At 35.9% G+C, this 21450-nt stretch overlaps 1 protein-coding gene across 3 annotated transcripts; it reads right to left on the bottom strand.

Annotated features, from left to right (window-relative positions):
* Positions 1–8536: 8536 nt before the first annotated feature.
* Positions 8537–14300, bottom strand: LOC111877925 (uncharacterized). 3 transcript variants are annotated; one of them, XM_052770433.1, is made up of 5 exons: positions 14144–14300; positions 13748–13924; positions 12088–12912; positions 11716–11788; positions 8813–8942 (listed from the first exon to the last, which is right to left on the bottom strand). In XM_052770433.1, exons 1-4 carry the CDS (start codon positions 14156–14158, stop codon positions 11759–11761), a joined length of 1047 nt encoding a protein of 348 aa, XP_052626393.1. In that variant the 5' UTR covers positions 14159–14300; the 3' UTR covers positions 8813–8942; positions 11716–11758. The 3 variants fall into 3 exon arrangements, with proteins under 3 accessions (XP_023730195.1, XP_023730196.1, XP_052626393.1); XM_023874427.3 differs by lacking the exon at positions 11716–11788 and having other exon boundaries at positions 8537–8942; XM_023874428.3 differs by lacking the exons at positions 11716–11788; positions 14144–14300 and adding an exon at positions 13345–13471 and having other exon boundaries at positions 8537–8942; positions 13748–13878.
* Positions 14301–21450: the final 7150 nt, after the last annotated feature.

Genomic DNA, 21450 nt, shown 5'->3' with positions numbered 1-21450 from the left:
GCTCGCGGACTTACAACTCTCTAATACTATCTGGCTGCTAGTGGATGCTACGGCTACCCCCGCAGACTTACAACACCACTACTACTATCTGACTGCTAGTGAATGCTACGGCTACCCCCGCAGACTTACAACACTACTACTGCCATCTGACTGCTAGTGAATGCTACGGCTACCCCCGCAGACTTACAACACTACTACTGCCATCTGACTGCTAGTGAATGCTACGGCTACCCCCGCAAACTTACAACACTACTACTGCTATCTGACTGCTAGTGAATGCTACGGCTACCCCCGCAGACTTACAACACTACTACTGCTATCTGACTGCTAGTGAATGCTACGGCTACCCCCGCAGACTTACAACACTATCACTATCTCGAGAACATCCTGACTATCCCTAGTCCTGCTAGTGATTCCTCATCCCGATTTCTAAAAAAAAACAGCCCTTAGTCTTTGAATACTGTATCAACCTTAACATCTTATATCCTTGATATTCTTAGCGCTTCGATGAGGAATTCTTCGGCTTGGTTCCCAAACCAACCGTCTACTAATCCAGATACAATAAGCTATTGTTGGGAAGTTTCCAACCTCCCAACTCCTGAATCTACGCAACCTGCATGTTGCCACAGACACTGGCTACTAATACGAAAACATCTCTTGTTACCCGTTCTCAGGATCTTCATTCCGACTCTCATGCGTCCGACAGGTGGTCCTCCAATCCTGGATTCCCAACCAGCTTCTAACCATCTCGAATACATGAACTAACTGCTGGGAAAAGTTCTCGAACTCCCAATTCTGAACTTCTCAATCCATCCATCACTGAGCTACTACCATTTCTTCTTAGAGACCGCGCACTCATTCTGAGTCTACGAGACTCTTATCCATGTATCCCCGGAGGGTTCTCCCCCACTTCGATCATGCTTACCCCTTGCTGCTTCACACTCAAAAGAGATCCTGATCTTCACTACCATTCCGGGACATCCACTGGGGAACCCAAGCCCGCCAGGTAGGAATTTAACCAATCCATCCCAATCACTAACCACTCCGAACTAGCGAAACGAACCAAATCTCTCCCAACCATGCTACAATTACTGCATCCTCCGAAACCTTCTTCATAAGAGCACATCCCCTAACTACCAACCAATTTTTCCGAGGGATGCAAATGGCATATAACATAATCACAAACAAGCCACACTAACACCACACATAAGCTTATTGACATCAATGCAGCAACATAGCAATAATGTTGTGAATAATAAAATAGAGGGAAAAGAATCATACCTGCAACCTGCTCTGAAGGATCCTCAAATCCCTCTGATTTTCGAACTCTACTATGACAATGAGGTTGTCCCAACCGCTGAACGGGGCAGTTCACCCTAACATGGCCAGGCTGATGACAACGATGGCATAACTCTACTTCTATTGCGCATTCCTGACGTTTGTGACCCTTCCATCCGCATCTGCTGCACTTAGACTTGTTGTGCACGCCAGCTCGTGCTCCTTTCTCCCTCGTGCAACTATCTCGACCTTGCGGGCCTCTGACACCCACTTCGACAGTGTCCGACTGCCCATCTTGACGAACTAGACCGGAAGACCGCTTCCTCTTCCCAAGCTGACTATCCGAGCCAATCTCCCGCTCATGGGTCATAGTGACCATTTCACCTATTGCCTGGACAGCTGAGGTCCGCCTTTCAATCCCGTCGACCACACAATCGGTGATACGCCCAATGGTGTTTGGTAACTCTTCCTGGAGAGCCCGCGAAACCTCTGCAGCAATCCAATCCTGCAGGGAACCCTCTTGGGGGTAAGGTGGACCACTCACTCCCGACCCCGGATGACAAGTGCTAAAAATGGGACTCCCTTCCTGATGGATCCCTGGGATCCATGAGAATCGGGCTCTAGATGAGCCCCAAACTGTCCTGAAACTGCCCCAGCCCCTAAGGCCTTAAGATGACTGTCCATGAGCTCCACAATGGCCTCTCTAATTGAACCGAAAATCACTGGAGTCTGATCAATGATGTTGCGCATAATCTCTGCGGAAATGAAATCCCTCATCTGATCATTAAGCTGCCCGACTCTGAAGCCCGAGCCAGACCCCTCCTCGACACCTGAACTGCTAACTGGTATCTCGCGCAACGTCACCATGCTGAAAATATAACAAAATCCTGATCAATTCATACTACCGCTGAGGGATCTCTCACATACTCTGCTAGTTCCTTGGTTTTGCCTCGGCCCCTCTTGAATCGAGTACAAATCCTCTGCTTTCAGTAGTATGGGCCCCTACTACCTTCCACATCTATCCGTACTTTCCTCAAGAGTTACCTCAACTACACCAAGTCCTATTTACTCTTCTACTGATCTCTACTACTCTCATCCTAGGCTTGCCCTAGGGAACCTCTGACTCTACCCACACAGTCCTCAGCTGCTGAAGGCCTCCTAGTAATGCCAATTAGTCACCACCTGAATACCATCACATGTGACGAGGCTCAGATAATCCTTCAAGTAAAAGACTCGTCCCTACAACGGTTGGACTCAAACGAGAGCTACGCAGTAGGGCCAAATCCAGCACTCTGAGATTATTCAACCCTGATCACATGTGATGAAACGTATTCACCTAATGGCTAACTCCCATCACTCAGAGTCCCACAAAGCACAAAGCAAGCAGCATTCGGATAAGGGAAACATACTCAGGCAAAACAATTCTCATAACAAGAAACTGCACTAGCATATAATGCTAAGCTTATACTATCAGGCATAACCTACACAGGCTATCCTACTACTGTCTACTCATTACTAGCATGCAATTCTCATCAAGCTGGAACACATAAAGCAGGCACATAAGGCATCATCCTAGATCCTTAGTCCTATTCTAGCATGTTGTTCTACTGAAGCTGGAACTGAAACTGATACTGAAACTGATATTGAAAATAATAACATAACTTGTATGGGTAAATTGGGAGTACTTACTTGAGCTCGGCTGATCGCATGCACCACACCCTTATCTTGATTAAAAATTTCTTTCTTTGTAAGTGCTTTCAAAATTCTTTTAGAAAACATTTTCCTTTTTAGAAAAATCTTTTTATTTCCCCTTAGTTTGAGTTCAGATACACCCGGAAGTGCATCTGAATCCCTCAAACCAGGGCTCTGATACCAACTTGAAACGACCCAAAAATACGACCCAAAATTTTCATTTTTCAATATAACCCAAAACCATAATCTGAGTGTCATATCATAAAAACCATACGTGATGTATCCCAAACAACACTGTGCGGAAACTGTATCATATCCATGTCATAAAAAAAATCAAAACTAAATCAACTCCCAGGATAAAAGCTGAAGTTGTGGTGTGTGCGATGCCATCATCCCGAGCTCTTGCCTCTGCTATCGGAAGTACCTGAAACCAAAACTAAAACTGTAAGCACGAAGCTTAGTGAGCTCCCCCAAACTACCACATACCATACAATACACATAAGCACATACTGGGCCTTGCCCACTTCATCAGACCGAAGTCTGGAACTAGCTGCATCGGACCGAAGTTCGGAACTGACTGGGACCTTGTCCCCTGCATCGGACCAGAGTCCGGAACTGACTGCATTGGACCGAAGTCTGGAACTAACTGCATCGGACCGAAGTCCGGAACTAACTGCATCGGACCGAAGTCCGGAACTAACTGATCATGGCATAGCATAAAACATAACAACTATTATAAACACATAAACTGCATACTGCATCGGAACAGAGTCCGGAACACATAACACAAACATGCTTGAATCACAAAGACATCAAGCACTGTAGCTACTGCATCAGACCCAAAGTCCGGGACTACGGATAATTAAACGGGCCGGCATTGTGGCCGTAGACCCGTTCCTACTGAAGGGAAACTCACCTGAACTGCTGAGCCCTGCTGATAAACCTCTGGCTGCTACTCGACAATCCCCTGAACCGCTGCTCCTCTAGCTCTCCGAGCTATCAATATACATATAACACTTAGTCTGACAGTCAACGAAGTCAACTCTGGTCAAAGTCAACCCTACTCGCCGAGTCTTCCTAAAGACTCGCCGAGTTCATAAGCTCAGGGTCTTTCTTATTCGCGACCCGACTCGCCGAGTCAGTCCATGACTCGCCGAGTCCAACTAGTTCCAAGTCCTGTCCTGTCCAACTCGCTGAGTCACCACCCGACTCACTGATTCGAGTCTCAACTCAAAGGGTTTAGGGTTTCGCGATCTGACTCGCCGAGTCCAAGAACAGACTCGCCGAGTCCAAGACAATCTTCAACCAACTCGTCGAGTTGTTCATCCAACTCGCCGAGTCCATGCCTAACTTCAACCGACTCGACGAGCTGTTCATCCTACTCGTCGAGTTCCTCCTCATCTTCAAGCTACTCGCCGAGTCCACTCGAAGGACTCGCCGAGTCTATCCAGTCCTCAATCCATGCAGTGGCTTTTCGAGCCAAACAGAACTTCCAACTCATAGATCCATACTTCTAGGGCCTATTCCCCACGTAAAGTGGCAAACTTTACGTGTAGATTGAGAGATCTATGCTCAAAACACACTAAACTAGGGTTTATGGCAAACATGCTTCTTCAACATACCAAGGGCTGATACTTTAGGGGATTCAAGACCAAAACCAACATGGATCTGAGGTAGCAACCCCAGATCTGAACCTCCAACCCGAATTGGTTACAAAACATACCAATAATGACCAAAACTCACACATAAGAATAGATCTAGATGCAAAGGGAGTCCAATCAACAGCTTATTACCTCCAAATGATCTGAAATGTCTTCTCAATCTCGGATCTACAGTCCCTTCTTGCTCTTCCAAGGCTTTTCTTCCTTCTCCAAGCTTATGGTGCTCTCTTCAATGCAAGATCTAGCTCAAAAACGGATATGGCGGCTAGGGTTGATGTTCTGGGGGTAAAGAGGCACTAAAGGAACCCTAGGAAAGAGAATGAGACGCTTAAATAGGCTCCAAGTCCCGGATTTAGGGTTTTCCTCGTTCAGACCCAACTCGTCGAGTCTCCTTGGCCGACTCGTCGAGTCGGTCGCTAACACCTTAACCCGGGTCCCACTCGGACTCGCCGATTCCCTCCTTTGACTCGCCGAGTCTCTCCTTAAAATTGAGGTCTTCTTTCTTTTCTTGACTTTCCAAACTTTGGGGTGTTACATTCCTACTGTGAACTGATTTCACAAACGACTCCAAACAAACATCGAAATTGTAACAGTTGATGCCAACTAACACTCTCACCGTCGAACGCAAGTATCACCACATATGCCTTCCTCCACACCTTCGGATTTGTGTTCGTCTCAAACCTCCGACCTCGCCAAAACACCATAAAACATGTCATTCTTTGTTTTCTTTGGTGATGTAACATTGATGACAACTTTTTTCCGATGAGGATCCACCGCCTACCTCTAAATGTGCTTTCAGTTCCTCTAGATCTACTTCCTGTTCCTCCAGATTTGCATCCGTTTTCTCCAAATTTGTTTTGTTTCCGACTGTATCCAGCAACCTTGTTCATCTCCGACCAAGAAGGGCCTTTCATTTGTGACAACATATGCTTAGATCGATGCTTATCTCACTGTCTTCTTCGATGAACATGCTCTCATCCTCTTACATTCTCTTGATTTGAAATTATGTCATTTATGACAAGCATTCTATAGATCCAGTGGAGTTTCACTCAAATCGAGGTAACATAACTTCATATTTGCTTTTGTGCTTAAAGTGTTTGTGTTTTAATGCATATTTTGAACACATAATTATGATTTTGTTGTACCAGTAGTTTTTTATATCATGATATGGCTTTAGCAAAATGATGGCTTTTTTTGCCATGGAGTTGTGTCGATGTGTTTGATTTTTATGAATTGGTTGTCCTTTCTTCAAATTTACGTGTTTATGATTGTATCTGTAACAATATATTGTCAAGATATTTTTTTTCTGTTGCATGATTCATACAATAGGATGCACACAATGTGTTTGATGATTTGTTCAATGAAATACATAAGTTTTAACATGTTATTCTTTTTTTGGATATATTTTTTCATTAAACTTTAAAAAATATATAAATATATAATTTTTTGTGTTATACATATATTTTCTTAAACTATTAATAATGCATGAATGGTTGTATTAAACTTTGAGAATATACATTAAAATGTGAATACGAGTATCACAAGTTGTTTGATGAGCGTATGTATTAAGCTGTGATTTATGATGTTTCAACTATTGTTTAATTTTGTTAATGTTAGTTTTAACTGTTATTAATAAGAAAATATAGGTTTTAAATAGTGAATTCATGAGTTTTATATGTTTTAAGTTGTGAATTAGTTATGAACAAGTCTATTAAGCTGAGAATATGGTTGCGAATGTATAATTTTTATGTATTAAATTGTAAATTTGTTATACTAAGTTATGAAATTTATGTATTTAATTGTGAATTGATTGTATTAAGCTGTGAATCGACTGTATTAAACTATTAATTAACTTGTGAATTTTGTATATTAAACTATACATTTATTATATTAAGTTGTAAATATTGTGTATTAAGTTGTGAATTGATTGTATTAAGCTGCGGTTTTTTATGAACGCAGTATGAGATGAAAGAAACATTATAAACATATATGATTTTTTCTAATTTTGAATAAAATATGTAAATTTTAAACTGTGAATTCGTGTAAATTAAACGTTGAAATATTAAATTAAGTTGTGAATTAATGTCAGTAATGATGAATTAAATTGTGAATCTAATTTTTTTCTATTAAAATCTGATTTTTGAGGGAAGGATGTTGGCAGTGTTGGCACCGATGGTTGATGGTCGAGATAGTTGATGGCAGTGTATGGTAGTTTGCGGTGTTGATGCTAGTGGTGGTGGTAAAGTAAGAATATGCTCTATTTCTCACTTATCTTCATCTTCTTCGCTAATTTCAGATAAGTTATCATCTTTTATGATTCATGCATATGTTTTGTTTTTATGTTTGCCTCCGAAATATGTGATAATTTATGTATGTAATAAATTGTGAATGAGCTATTTATACACTGAAATATGATATTATACTTATCATTGAGTTGTGAATGTGTTGTATTAAACTATGAAATTTGTGTATTAAGTTGTAAATTTTATTCACATCTTAATACAATAAATTTACAATTTAATACACAAAAATTCCTCCATATATGAACTTATAAATATGAGTTTTAAGCTGAGAATTTGGCTGTGAATATATAATTTTGTATATTAAATGGTGAATTTATGTATTAAACTATGAATTTTGTGTTTTAAATTATGAATTGACCCTATTAAGCTATGTTCTTTATGAATTTTGTGTTTACATCTGAAATATGTTGAGAAAGAAGCATTATATACATATATGATTTTCTCTAATTTTAAATAAATTATATAAAATTTAAATTGTAAATATTATGTAAATTAAACTTTGAAAGAAGCTTTATCCTCTAGATCTGAAGGTATAAATATAAGTTTTAAGTTAAGAATATGACATTTCTATTTATTAAATTGTAAATTTATTATATTAAGTTGTAAATTTTATGTTTTAAACGATAATTGACTATATTAAACTACGAATAGACTGCATTTTGTTGTGACTTTTTTTTATATATTTTTTCTCAAAATATGAATAATTTATTTATGAATTTTTGTATAAACGTTCTTGTGAATATATTTATTTTTGTGTTGTATACTTGTGTAAGAATGCATTAATTTTTGTAATTGTTTTGTATTAAATTCAAAATGAATAAATTGATAGGTTTATTAAATTATGAATGTATTATTTAGCTTGTCATTGCATTACTTTATATATAGATCTCATTTGTAAAGAAGAATGGTTGCCATGCTGGCATAGGTAGTTGGTGACGGCATATGGTGGTAGAGTTTGGGTTTGACAATTCTTTGAGTTTGTGAATTAGTTTAAAATTGATTGTATTAAGTTGTGAATTTTATGTATTAAACTGTAAATGAAATGTATAAATTTGTATTTCATATAATTTTTATGTTAAAATATGAATGAAAATGTTAGACTAGATTTTTGTACGATTTTACCCTTTTCTTATCAAAAAGACAAAAATTGAGATTTTAACATATTTAAACAAATTCACAAAAAAAATATTTACTTATAAAATGAGGGTTCTTAGAGTTCTTAATCTTTTATGGTTCTCATTTGAACCACTCCCTATATATATATATATATATATATATATATATATATATATATATATATATATATATATATATATATATATATATATATATATATATATATATATATATATATATATATATATATATATCCAATTTGTAAGAACATCATTACCTCATGTTCCCGTTGATGAAAATCAATTCGTAATAACATTTCCATAAAACTTGTATGTTCATCAATGTAGTAGTACTACCGTTTTATAAGTATGATTTTGTTTATCCTATTTCATATATTATTTTTACATGTGTCAAAAGAATCTTAATGGCATTTACAACAAATTTGATCGATTTGTCATATGATATCATCAAGGCAACACAACAACATGATCATAAGTCATAGCCTTCCAGTTTAAACAAGAAATGAGATGATCAAACGTTCCCTTTTGAACAAGATAACATGATACAATAGTTGAACCCAAAGAACCAAAACTATGCAAAGAACATTCATCATTCAGAACACTAAAGGTGAAAATTCTCAAGCAGTGAAGAACACTGCATAGACTACAGATTGTACAGGGGCTAAAAAGTAAAATTAAGAACAATATTAAGCCGAAGAGAATTGAAGCATATAAACTTGATAGACACAAGTTGAGTAAAGTTATAAGCCTTTTATGATTGTAAGATTGTCTTTAATTCCACCATCTGTTGTTATATCACCACCATTTTTTTGGGGCATAAAGCAGCTCAAATATCTTTCTTCCTCAAGCTTCAATAATCTTGCTTTCTCAAGCTGCATAAAAAAGAAGCTTAATCAAATGTCATCTATGAATACACATGAAGACGCAAAAGCACAAAGACTATGACAACTTATTGTGTTTTTGATAATTTAACTCCAACGCATGTATTTTGGAGAAACAGGGTGTTTAAGAAAGATTACAGTGGAGCTTGTATTTATAGTCAGAGATATCAGCTTTTAACTAATTAAGAAAGTAACCAGCTTCTTTATAAACTTGTGTATTGATTTAGAAACTATTAGTGAAAGGCTTAAAATTCAAACCTGAGAGAGAGAGAGAGAGAGAGAGAGAGAAGTGGGAATCAACAAGGGATAAGACTTGAATAGAGTAGTTTAGGTTTAACAGCAGCAAGATCGTTGAGATATAAATATAATAAACATCTTATTAAATAAGCAAATCCCAAACACCCCCTTAGTGATGAAGCAATATCACCACACTAGACAAAATTGTAAAAATGGTCCTCGTGGTTTGTCAATTTCTTTGGTTAAGGTCCAAAAAAACATTTATTAGCAAAAAAGGTACCTATTTGGTGATTTTATTGTGCTTTTGGTCCCTACCTCGTTAAGTTTAACAGCTTGGCTGTTAAGTTTTTGAAAATGACGAATTTACCCCTAGGGACCATTTCTGCAGTTTTATCTTTTTACCAAACTACAAGGATCATTTCTGCAATTTTTCTTTTTCATTTTATTACATTAACTCTTTTAATTAATTCTTTTTTTAATTTCTTTCTTATTGGATTATTATATATTAATAAATATTATTTTTAATATACTATATTTATATAGTAATAAATATTATTTTATTATATTATTAAATTTTTTAATTTCTTTTTTATTGGATTAATTCTTTTTCATTGAATTATTATATATTAACAAATATTAATTTTATTATATTATATGTATATCTTGATAAACATTATTTTATTATACTATTAATTTTTTTAATTAATTTTTTTTTAATTTCTTCTTTATTGGATTAATTATTTTTTATTGGATTATTATATATTAATAAATATTTTTTTAACATATAATATTTTTCTATTAATAAATATTACTTTATTGTATTATTAATTTCTACTAATTTTTTTATTACGTTAATTCTTTTTATTGGACTATTATTTTTATATATAATAAATATCATTTTATTGGATTAATAATTTATAATGTTTAATATTAATTCTTTTTAATTTTATTTGTTCCATCACAAAGTGGTCAGAATACGCAAAAGTGTCGCTTCTCATCGTCGAAAATTGGTGGGACAACTATCAATCACCTTCATTGATTGTTCGGCGGAAACCCCAACAACTTGTTACACCTAATGCCGCCAATAGCTACCTAAGACAACCTCATCACGATCTGTCAGAATCCTTTATATCTGCCACTAAGCTGGCCATATTCTGCTACAACCACCTTGCGTCGTCGTATCATCTCGCTGGAAATCGTCAATCATCGCCTACAGTCGGCCATTCTCGACGAAAACTACACCAATCGACTGCCCACACAATGCGCAGTAAACCCCAGAAAACATATAGCCTCCGGCCGACCATTCATTACCGATACCGCTATCGATGGCGACAATGTTAGATCGAGGATTTTCAAACCACAATAACCACTACAGGTGGTGGCAATGTTGTATAACTCGTTATTTGGTACTCGTTTGGCCGACTATCGAGTAGCGAGTACTCGGATTTGGTAATTCATGTAGAAATATTTTTAGGAAAATTATATATGTCAAAATCATAAGTTTATTGAAATATATAACAAAGTTAAATACATGTGAATATACAAAAACTAAAATAAACACGATGACTGAGTGATGGTGGTGGTGTTATCCAAAATAAGTTATCTTCCAAATATTTAAAATAAATTAGGAGAGGTGGGGTGGGTGAGATTTTTTGGTATTTTTATTTAAAACAATAAATAAAGCAATTAAAAGAAAATAAAAACAATTAAAAAAATAATATTTATTATAAATAAAAATAATAAATTTAAAGAAATAAAAAGAATTAACGCAATAAAAAATTTTAAAAATTAATTAAATGAAATTAATAATCCAATAAAGTAACACTTACTAATAGATAAATATTACTATATGTCATAAATAATATTCATTAATATATAATAATCCAATAAAAAAGAATTAGTCTAATAAAGAAAAAATTCAAAAAATTAATTAAAAAAATAATAATCAAATAAAGTAATATTTATTAATATATAAATATAATATATATTAAAAATAATATTTATTAATATATAATAATCCAATAAAAAATAATGCAATAAGAAAGAAGTTAAAAAAAATTAATTAAAAGAATTCAATAAAATGAAAAAGAAAAATTGCATAATTGGTCCTTCTAGTTTGGTAAAAAGATAAAACTGCAAAAATGGACCATAGGGGTAAATCCGTCATTTGCCAAAAGTTAACAGTCATGTTATTTAACTTAACGAGGTAGGGACCAAAACCACAACAAAACTACAAAATAAGGACCTTTTTTGCTAATAAACCTTTTTTTGGACCTTACCTAAAAAAAAATGACTCCTTATGCATATAGAACACTCAAAATAGCTCCATAGGCTGATGTATATTCGAAATCAGAAGACGTCCTCTCTACTAGAACTTAGAAGCCTTTTATATAGAGGTTGGAAATTCATTCACAAAGCATATGTCAAATTCTTGCTTTAAAGAAAGATTAGTTTAAAAAAAAAAAAATCATAACACAAATATATGAGTTAAATGAATCAAGATTTCATGATCTTCATGGGCTCCAACCTGAATTTTAATGAGTCGAGTTTGAGGTTGGTTAGGCTCGGGATCAACTCAGCTCCACAATATGGACAAAGACCTTAAAAGGAACACTGGATAAGAAACTAACTAATGTGATCATAAGTGTTTGCTGAGTTGTTTAGAAATTAATAACCCTAGATGGCATGACACGTGGCTGATAAGATATGTTGCAAATAAACTATCAACAACACAAAAAGATACACAATCCAACAAACTATCAATATAAGATATATATATATATATATATATATATATATATATATATATATATATATAATTGCAAAACTATGTAGATTGATGGATTTCAAGGTATAAATATCAAAAGACATACTGATACTATGTAGATAGATCACCAACCTGAGTTACAGCAAGTTGCTGATGTTGTAAGTTTGCCTTTTCAGACCCCTCCTCACTCCTTTCACTAGAACCACTTCCATTAATCAAAGCCCCTCTTTTCCTCTTCCTCTGAAACGTGTACTTGATAACTCTATCAGTCAACGGTTGACTTGGAACCTTTGTTTCTGAACTCTTTAATGGTGGCTCAACCTCCATTTCTGTGCTCTTCTGTGGCATTATTCCATCTTTCTCTGTAATTCTGCTTTCACCATTACATGTTCTTACTAAATCTTTATCAGAGTTTTCCTCTAAAAGTTTGACTGAAGTTTGAGAAGTCAAACATGAATTACCAGCCGTTAGATCCATCTCCTTTACTACTTCTTTCTCCTCCACAGAGGGTGTTATATGTAATTTATCAACTACTTCATCCTCTTTGACAATTGACTCGGGCTTTGTGTCATCTATTTCTGGTGGGGTCCGTTCGCATGCTCGGATTCTTTGAGTACACCCGTTTCTATACAATTCGGTTTCTTTGCTTCTCAAGATTATAGAAGGTAAATCCCTGTTGCTGATTAAAGATTTCTTTAAAGGAAATAAAGAATTATAAAGTCTCTGGCTTTTTGAATTGGGTTGTACTTCGGTAACAGGGGGTTCAGGAATTGATGCATTGTCTACTTGTACATGATGCTTTACTTGTTTGCTTCTTGGGAACCTCTCAAGTTCTGCTTCAACTGCTCTCAACTCTTCCCTCAGGTCTTTCACAATGTCTTCAGCTTCCTGAAGTTGTGCTTCCAGTTCTTCAATTTTCTTTTGTTGTGTGCATGATGCCACTGCAGCTTCATTAGCCTGCCAAAATTTTCAAATGGGTATTCATCATAAGTTTACTTCTGAAAGTTGTCAATGGGAAGCATAAAACTACAAAAGATGAAGCAAAAACAAAAAAAGAAAAAGACCAATTGCTAAATATGAAAAAGTTAAGGAAAATGTGTCATTTTTTTGGCATCTAGGCTGCCTTTATTACATGGGACTGGATAAGTTTCCTAGGGCTATTCTTGATGATGAGGAGGAAAGGGCGTTCATGTCTTTTGCACACATGAGTGATCCAGTACTTAAAACTCACTAAAATCTTTTCATCTTATATCAGCCAATGGTCAACACTATGTCACTATAGAATTACCTTAATCACAATTCACACCCATAAACAATCACACACATGATTAAAGTAATGACATAATCGTTTATTCAAAATCATATAGTGTATAGTTTTTCCAACCATACCAAATGAATGAATGAAATCATATCACGCCAAAATGCCCCTCGTTGATCAACTAATCAACAAAACTTTGTCATATATCAAGAAAACCCCCAAAATATGTCCACTCTTTAACAAAAATCAAGACATAACCTACAAGAAACAAAGTCTATCTCAGATAATTCATAACATAAAGTTGACTTCAGCTCACTCTAATCCAAATTGCAACCCTAAGAGAACAATCTAACAAAAGCATCGGAATGCAAAGATCAACTAAGATTCCAAACAAGACAAACTCAACCCTGTTTGAGTCATCAGTACACCTACAACACACAAACCCTCATTCAAATTCAAAATCAAGTCGTCAAAGTTAACCCCACTTGTCAAAACGCGAACAAAATGAGGAAATTCGAGAGTGTTTATTTATACCTTGGAATCCATCATCTGTTTGAGTCTCAGAAGCATCTGAAGCGCGTCTTCTTTAGCGTTTTTCAGCTCGTACTCGAACCGAAGAGCTTTCCGTTCCGACACCATAATCCTCGCCGCTGCTTCTTTCGCCGTATTCAGTATAATATCCGCATACGCCTTCTTCAAAGCCGTTAATCTCTGCAACAGTCAAATGCAAAACAACCCAAGATCAAACAACAACAAAATGTAAATAAAGAAGATCAAACACGATCCCCCGATGAAAAAATCCATAAACCCAAATCAAGAACAAAAAAAACGGTTAAAGTGTTATATTCTCAGGCGAGTCACTGTAGGGACGGCCTCCGCCATCAGCGGCGGCGGTGGCGTGAGTACGCGAAGTGGGTGTCGAAATTTTACCTCGTCGGCGTCCATCCTTAAAGCATCGAAGAAATTGATTTAGTTTTTTTGTTTCAGACCTTTAAGAGAGAGAAAAGGGTTAGTTGTTGCCTCTCTTCGTAAGCAGCTGTCTGTTACGAACTGAAAGTTCTGTTGCCCTTGTTACGGTTTTACCCCTGGTTTTTTCTGAATTCACGATACTGCCCTTTTTGGTTAAACCTGCGAACCGTAATATGGTTGGACCGGTTTGTTCCATTTTCCAGATTCTGAATGTTTTCCTATGTGCGCGCGCCACAAGGTGGTTTTAAATGACGTGGCATGAAGTGGAGGCTACACGAGGGAAACCAAAATTTGAGTTCAATCGTTAAAATCAGAGAACCAAATTGAAAGAAACCTAAACACGTGTATTATTTTTCAAGATTTAAATAAAACTCAAGCTATTTTTAAAAATAACCATTAATTCGTAGGTTTTGCCAACGAAATTGGTATAAGTGTTTGTGAAAGTGACATTCCACTTAGGAACTGAAAATTATTTAAAAAAAAAAAAAAAGAATATTAACTCTGAAATTTGTTCGTCTATCTCTAAAAAATGACTGACGGTTTGTAAGAAAAAAAAATTAAAATAGGTTTCATACAAGGATTTTTTATTTTTAAAACGACGACATTAACATTAAAACTAGTAAAAGTTAGAAAATTACATATGAATAGCTTATAGCTTGAAAAGAAAGGACATTTCATATTTTCATCCATTCTAACCGGTTAACACAAAAAGCTAGAGCATTAACATTAAAAACTAGTAAAAGTTAGGAAATTACATATGAATATTTTGAAAAGAAATGCATTTCACCCGCTCTAACCAATAAATGATTTCTAACTCTAATCCAAAAAAAATGATTGAGAGTGGATCTAAAATTAAAGACTTGATGAGTTTGCGATTGCCAAAAAGCAACCTATTTCGAATGGCAGCTCTTACGTGCAAAATCCTCTAAATCCATCAATATAATTCTATTTTAGAGGTGAAGTTGCAATATACACTCCAAAATGGGATTTTTCATTATGTACTTACGAATTTATGATTTTTTTCTAGACAACAATATGTATTTTCTATTTTTTTATTGTAAATCTAACATTCATCATGCGACATCCGACATTTGTATTGTGAAATTAAGGGAAAAAAAATCATGTTTTTTTATGAATTCAACATGTGGAACATTAAAAGTTACAAAAAAGAACTATCTCACAACATTTCTCTAAGGAAAAATTGTGAGTTCATTTCCAACAAAGTATTTCGTTATTGTTTGTATCTGTAAGTCATGGCCTACAGTAAACAATCAAACTCAATATGTTAGGTCTTTTGTTAAAACCAAGTTATATGATTTTCAAAAAATATAGATTTTCCTTATTTATTTAATTTGGTAAAAATGAAAATAGGTTAGGGAGGCAGACCTAATCTAAATTTGTTTTTCCAACATCCTAAATGAAGTATATTATAGAGATAGTAGATGTGAGTTATGTGAAACACTTGAAAATGTTATTATGAAAGCCCGGTGTTGCACATATGTATTTAGTAAATGGAGGTGATGACCTGGAGGAAGAGGCTTATTCAATACGATGTTGTTAATTGATCAATTGTTGGTGTAACATCATGTTTCAAGAAGTTTCTTATTTCATGATTATGGACAATAAATGGATCAACCTGTAACATTATGTTTAAAGAAAATAAGTAATTAAATAAATAAATAATAATACTTAAAAACTTCGAGATGTAAGTTTTATATTTTATTTTAATTCTAAGTCGTAATATTGAGCGAGATGTTGGTTTCGGAGAGTTAAATGATATAATTTGGGCTTTCGGGGGTTAAAAGATTAACTCCAAGATTTATTTTGCAAAGAATTTTGAAGGTTGAGGGTTGTTTTGTAAATTATGGAATTAAGTTAAAAGGATTTGGGAGGGAGGGGCTAGAAGTGTTATTATGAACAATGATATCAAATGAACAGGTATATCCCATCACCTCCTTTCATTTAACCCTAAACCACCTCTCATTAGAGCAGTCGTCGCCACCCTACCCTCTTGCTTCTCCGACCAACCAAGCCACCAGCGAACCATTGTTGTCGGCGAAATTGTTCCTTGTTGCTGCTTCCGCTGACAACGAAGGCAACAACCGTGGGTCCACAGCGTGCAAGTTAGGAAGATCGGGGAACACGGAGTCGCGATTGTCGTCTTTGTTGCCTCCCTCTAGTAACGGCGCAACCCGCTACTCTTCTTCCCTCTTTGTTTTTGCCATTTCTACCCCACACCGGCCACTGTCGTCACTCCGTCAACTATCCCATCGCCACTCTCGTCCGGTAGTCGCATCCCACCGTGAATGGGTGGCTGCGTTGTGTGTGTGTGTATTTCTACACGTTGGTGTACGTGTTTCAGTGTACATCGGCGTGTGTGTGTGCGCTTTTGGGCCGGAAAACCGAAGAAAACCCCACCACCACCGTGAAGTGGTGGTTGCCACCTCATGTCGCTGTTTTGCTGCCACCAACCGCTACTTTGGGTGGTTGTGTGTATATGTGGTGTGTTTGGACGAGTGTTTAGAATGTTTTCACTGTTTTGGCCTAAAAAATGGTAACCGCCACCACCGTGAGGTGGTGGCTGCCACCATGGACCGCCGTCGATCACCACTGTCGGAGGTGGCAGTGGGTGGTGTTGGCCTTGGACTAAGCTATGTTAGGTGTTGGCCTTGGGCCATATGTTGGGCCTTGATTTATTATTTGGCTTTGGGGCCTCCAGAGTTTGAGTTTGGGTCTTGGCCTTGGACTAAGCTATGTTAGGGGTAAAATGGTTTTTTTTACCCCAAGTATGGACGTATGGTTATGCAATGGAACCCGGTTGTTAATTGGGTTTTGTTTTGACGATTGATAGTTTGGGAATCTATCAGCCAGCAGCCAGAGATTTATTCGTGGGACTTCAGCAGTGTGAGGTAAGTCTCCTCACTGTTTGTATGGGTCGAAGCCACCAATGTCATCCCATTTAGTTTATGCATGGTAGGAAGACCCGGGGGTTAGCCCTAGGCATTATGTATGAAAGACCAGGAGGCGGCTCCTGGCACACTATATGCTATTGTGTATGGTAGGAAGACTCGGGGGTTAGCCCTAGGCATTATGTATGAAAGACCATGAAGTGGCTCCTGGCACACTATATGCTAATTGGCTAAGTAGAGTAATATGTATGTTAGTTGTCTTTGTGATGCTTGCATGGAAGACCGGGAGGTGGCTCTTGGCACTTGTCTGTAAGACTGAGGGGGTGGCCCCCGGCTTGGCAAGAAAGACCACATGGCGGCCCGTGGCATAATGGCAAGACTATGTTCGACACATAGAATCTTTATTGATTATGATATATGTATGGCTCATGGTTATGTATGACAATATGTGATTTATGTGCGTATATGCTAGACAACATCCGGTTGAAAGAGACCAAAAGGGTAGGCCAGCACCCTAATATGCTAGGCGGTATGTTTATATGTATGGTATGTGGTATTTGGGGAACTCACTAAGCTTCATGCTTACGGTTTTCAGTTTTGGTTTTAGGTATTTATTCTTCAAAAGGAAAGGAGTCGACATGATTGCAGCGCATCACACTATGTTTCCCGCAGATGAGATCTTTTTGGGATTATACTCTGATGATGTTTCATTATGGCATGTTTTGATTATTGACATATTGGTTTTGATATGGGACGACACTATGGATGTTTTTATAATATCGGTTTTCTTATATTAACTTAATTAAAATGAATTTTTAGCCTTGAATTTTGGGATGTTACACAACCAAAGGCCTTGGACTTCAAGGGAATAGAGTTTAGACCCTGTTTGATGACTGATAATATTGATTATGCGATCCAAGCCCTTGGTTTGTGTTTTGGAGTCAAAGGGTAAGACGGGAAAAGTGATGTTTTGGACTTCTTTCTTGGAATAAAGATTTTAGTTCAATATGTTTTAAGTTAAAAGTAATTAGACAGGATTATAGGGCTCTTCAATACCTTTCCGTGCATATAAAGAACTCTAAAACCAGAGTTGAAATGAAAAATTTATGGTTGTATGAAGTTAAGTTGGAATAAGATAGTATGGTAGTAGGTTGGGCGTACACCAGGAGTACGTTGGGCACACTAGCATGAGGAATCGCGTGTTTAGGGCATTACACTAGACGTAATTCAAGGTACGCTGGAAGTACCGTCATAGAGTGAAAACCTATTTTCATGGTTTTGAGCCTTATTTAAGGACTTTAACCCCTTGGGGTCCTTCATAACATCAGCCTCCACCCTCTTAAGCCTCCAACTCAAAACCCTAGCCCCTAGAATAAATCTTGAGCCTTTCTATGTGTTTTGAGTGCATTTTGGATGAAAGAGGAGTTCAAGCTTGTTGATTGTTGAAGCTCAAGCTTGCGGATCTAGAGCATACATTGCTTTTCTCAGCTTTAGAAGGTATAAAGCTTGAATCTTGATGATGCACTTGTTAGATATAGCTAGTCTTGGGTGTTATGAGGGTTTCGATCACTTTAGTGCATAAATTTTAGATCTTGAAAGTTTGTGACCTTATTATGAATAAAGTTGGAAACTTTATCCATCTAAACATCATATTGATTCGGATATGAAGGTTGGAGACTTAGACTTAATGGATTAAGTTGAGAAAGATGCTTTTTTGGTCCCTTTAAGACTTAAAGACTAGATCTTGGTTGTTTGGACCATTCTAATGGATAAAATTGGAAAATTTATCCATTATGGAGCTATTAGGAACCATAAAAATGTGAATTTGGTCCTTCTATCCCTTACATGCAAGAGTTATGATGTTTTAATGGATCAATAAGTTAGTGTTGTAGCTTTTGGACCTTTAATTTCTAGTCATGGAAAGTCATAAATATGGAAACTTTGTGACTTAATCGATGTTTTGAGTCTAGATATGAGTTTGATGGAAAGGCCTTAAGGAATAATCACTTAATGAGAAGGAGGGTTTCCAGACGTAGTATGTTGGGCGTACCAAGGGGTACGATGCGCGTACCATGTCAAGGTCTCGTGTTTTGGTCAATGATGCACTATGTCGGGCGCAGTTACTGAGTACGCTTAAAGTGCTCAGTTAGCTTGACTTATTTAACTTTTTGACTTTGACCTTTGACCAAGTGTTGACCAAGGTTGACTTAAGGGAATTTTGGGTATTTTGATATGTGGTTTGAGATTTGGTAATTGTTTATTGTATAGGTGACCGGTAGAGATAGATTTGGAGCAATATGTGCAACTATTTTTCAAACGGCGAGGTAAGTCTTCCCACAGTATTTGCGGTTCGAAGGCACCAATGTCAACCCATTGTTATGTTATAGTTTGTTTGAATTCCAGTTGTCTATGTGCCTCTTGCATGTGTTTGTATGTATACCGAGCGGGGCCCGATATCGTGTGTGAAAACCCGTTATTTTCTATCTTGTAAAAGTCAACAAAAGTCAAACATATCAAATAAAAGTCAAATTTATTGTTTTGTTAATTTAATAAAGTTAAAATAAAACAAATTTGATATGTATAAGCCTCTTAATAAAGTGTTGTATAGTTAAAAGGGAAAAACCATCCAAAACCGAGGAATCTCGCATGAGAACCCCACTGAAAACCTTTGCAACTTTCTTCTTCTTCCTTCTGAACGAAAGCTCGCTTAGGACCGCAAACTGTTTACGACTGAGAACCCTCGGATCGCAAACGTGCGAGACCGAGAACTCCTTACTCAGCAATCTTATCTTCTCGGATAGAGTTCCTGACTGAGAACTCTCGCCTTGGTTTTTGTTCTTGGCCGAAAACACTTAATATCTAGATGTTTATGAGTGAAACCACCACATTACACACCTATATATATATATATATATATATATATATATATATATATATATATATATATATATATATATATATATATATTATGTAAAAACCAAAAACACACCTCATTCTCTCACATTTCAGCCGAAATCTTCACATTTTATCTCAAGAACTTCAACCAAAAACTCCTATTTCCTCTCAAGAACATGCAAAACCTCTCACAATTCCTAATTTCCATACGAAAATCCTTTGTATCTTCTTAGAATCTTGCAAAGTATCATCTTTTGTTCTTGATATCATCCATAAACACCTTCCAATATTCTTATATTGGGCCGCAAACACCAAAATACACTAGTTTTCACAAAGAACACCAAGAACACCCACACACTTTTCTAAGAATTATTGATTCGGTTTTTGTCACGAGTTCAAACTTGTGGATTTAGCTCTACTACGCTGTATCTTCAACCGGAAACTCACAAAAGATGAATTCATACCCCTGCGTTTTTACTATTTTTCACTATTTGGGGGGGGGGGTATACAAGTCTAACACAAGAATATTGTGTTTACAAATAAATGATTTCTAAATATTTCTAAAACGACTTTAAATTACTGAACCCTTTTAAATATTGTTAAACTCCTTTAAATGTTTTATAAACTCTTTTTAACTTATATTTTACCAAAATCATATATATATATATATATATATATATATATATATATATATATATATATATATATATATATATATATATATATATATAATTAAAATTGAAACGTCAGTCAGACAAATAACTCTACCCTAAGCCCACATCCAAACAAGGAAAATGAAATAAAGCGAATTATTAGTCCTAAGCCCTTTAAATCTTATATATATATATATATATATATATATATATATATATATATATATATATATAAAAAGTTATTTCAGTCAGATACATATTCCCTTTTGTAACATGTCGAGCAAAGAGGGTACTTTCACGAATAATTCATATCAAACATAATACAAATATAAATTATAATATGTATAATTTATGGAGCTTTCATACAATTTTCACTAGTGAGTTATACAAAGTTTACCAGTATACTCTCATACAAATACTTTACATTCAAGTATACTAGAAAAGGATCATACTATCAATTCATTTATTTCATAATGACTTTTCATCATATTTATTACACACGTAATCGTCAATATGGTTTTTGTGAGACAAAGTTCACTCGCTTAATTATTTAAGCAATACTATTAAAGACCTGATAATTATAACCACCATCTCCCGACAGAGAGCGAGAAAAATGTGTATATATCTATACGGGATTGACAATCCCGCACTCAGACTGTTCACCACAGTTAGGCAGGTATGCCTGTGAGTGACAAATGTCGTTACAGTTCTAACGCCCGTAAAGCGTTGTATTAGGCTTACTAGTCTTAGTATGGCTATAATAACTCACAAAAAGATATGAACAGTACGATTAGTGTATGAATAATTAAAC

The sequence above is a fragment of the Lactuca sativa genome, chromosome 4, assembly GCF_002870075.4.
Source record: "Lactuca sativa cultivar Salinas chromosome 4, Lsat_Salinas_v11, whole genome shotgun sequence".
Taxonomy (NCBI): Eukaryota; Viridiplantae; Streptophyta; class Magnoliopsida; order Asterales; family Asteraceae; genus Lactuca; species Lactuca sativa.
The sequence above is the reverse complement of the archived record's forward strand: the minus strand, read 5'-3'. Positions and strand labels throughout refer to the sequence as shown.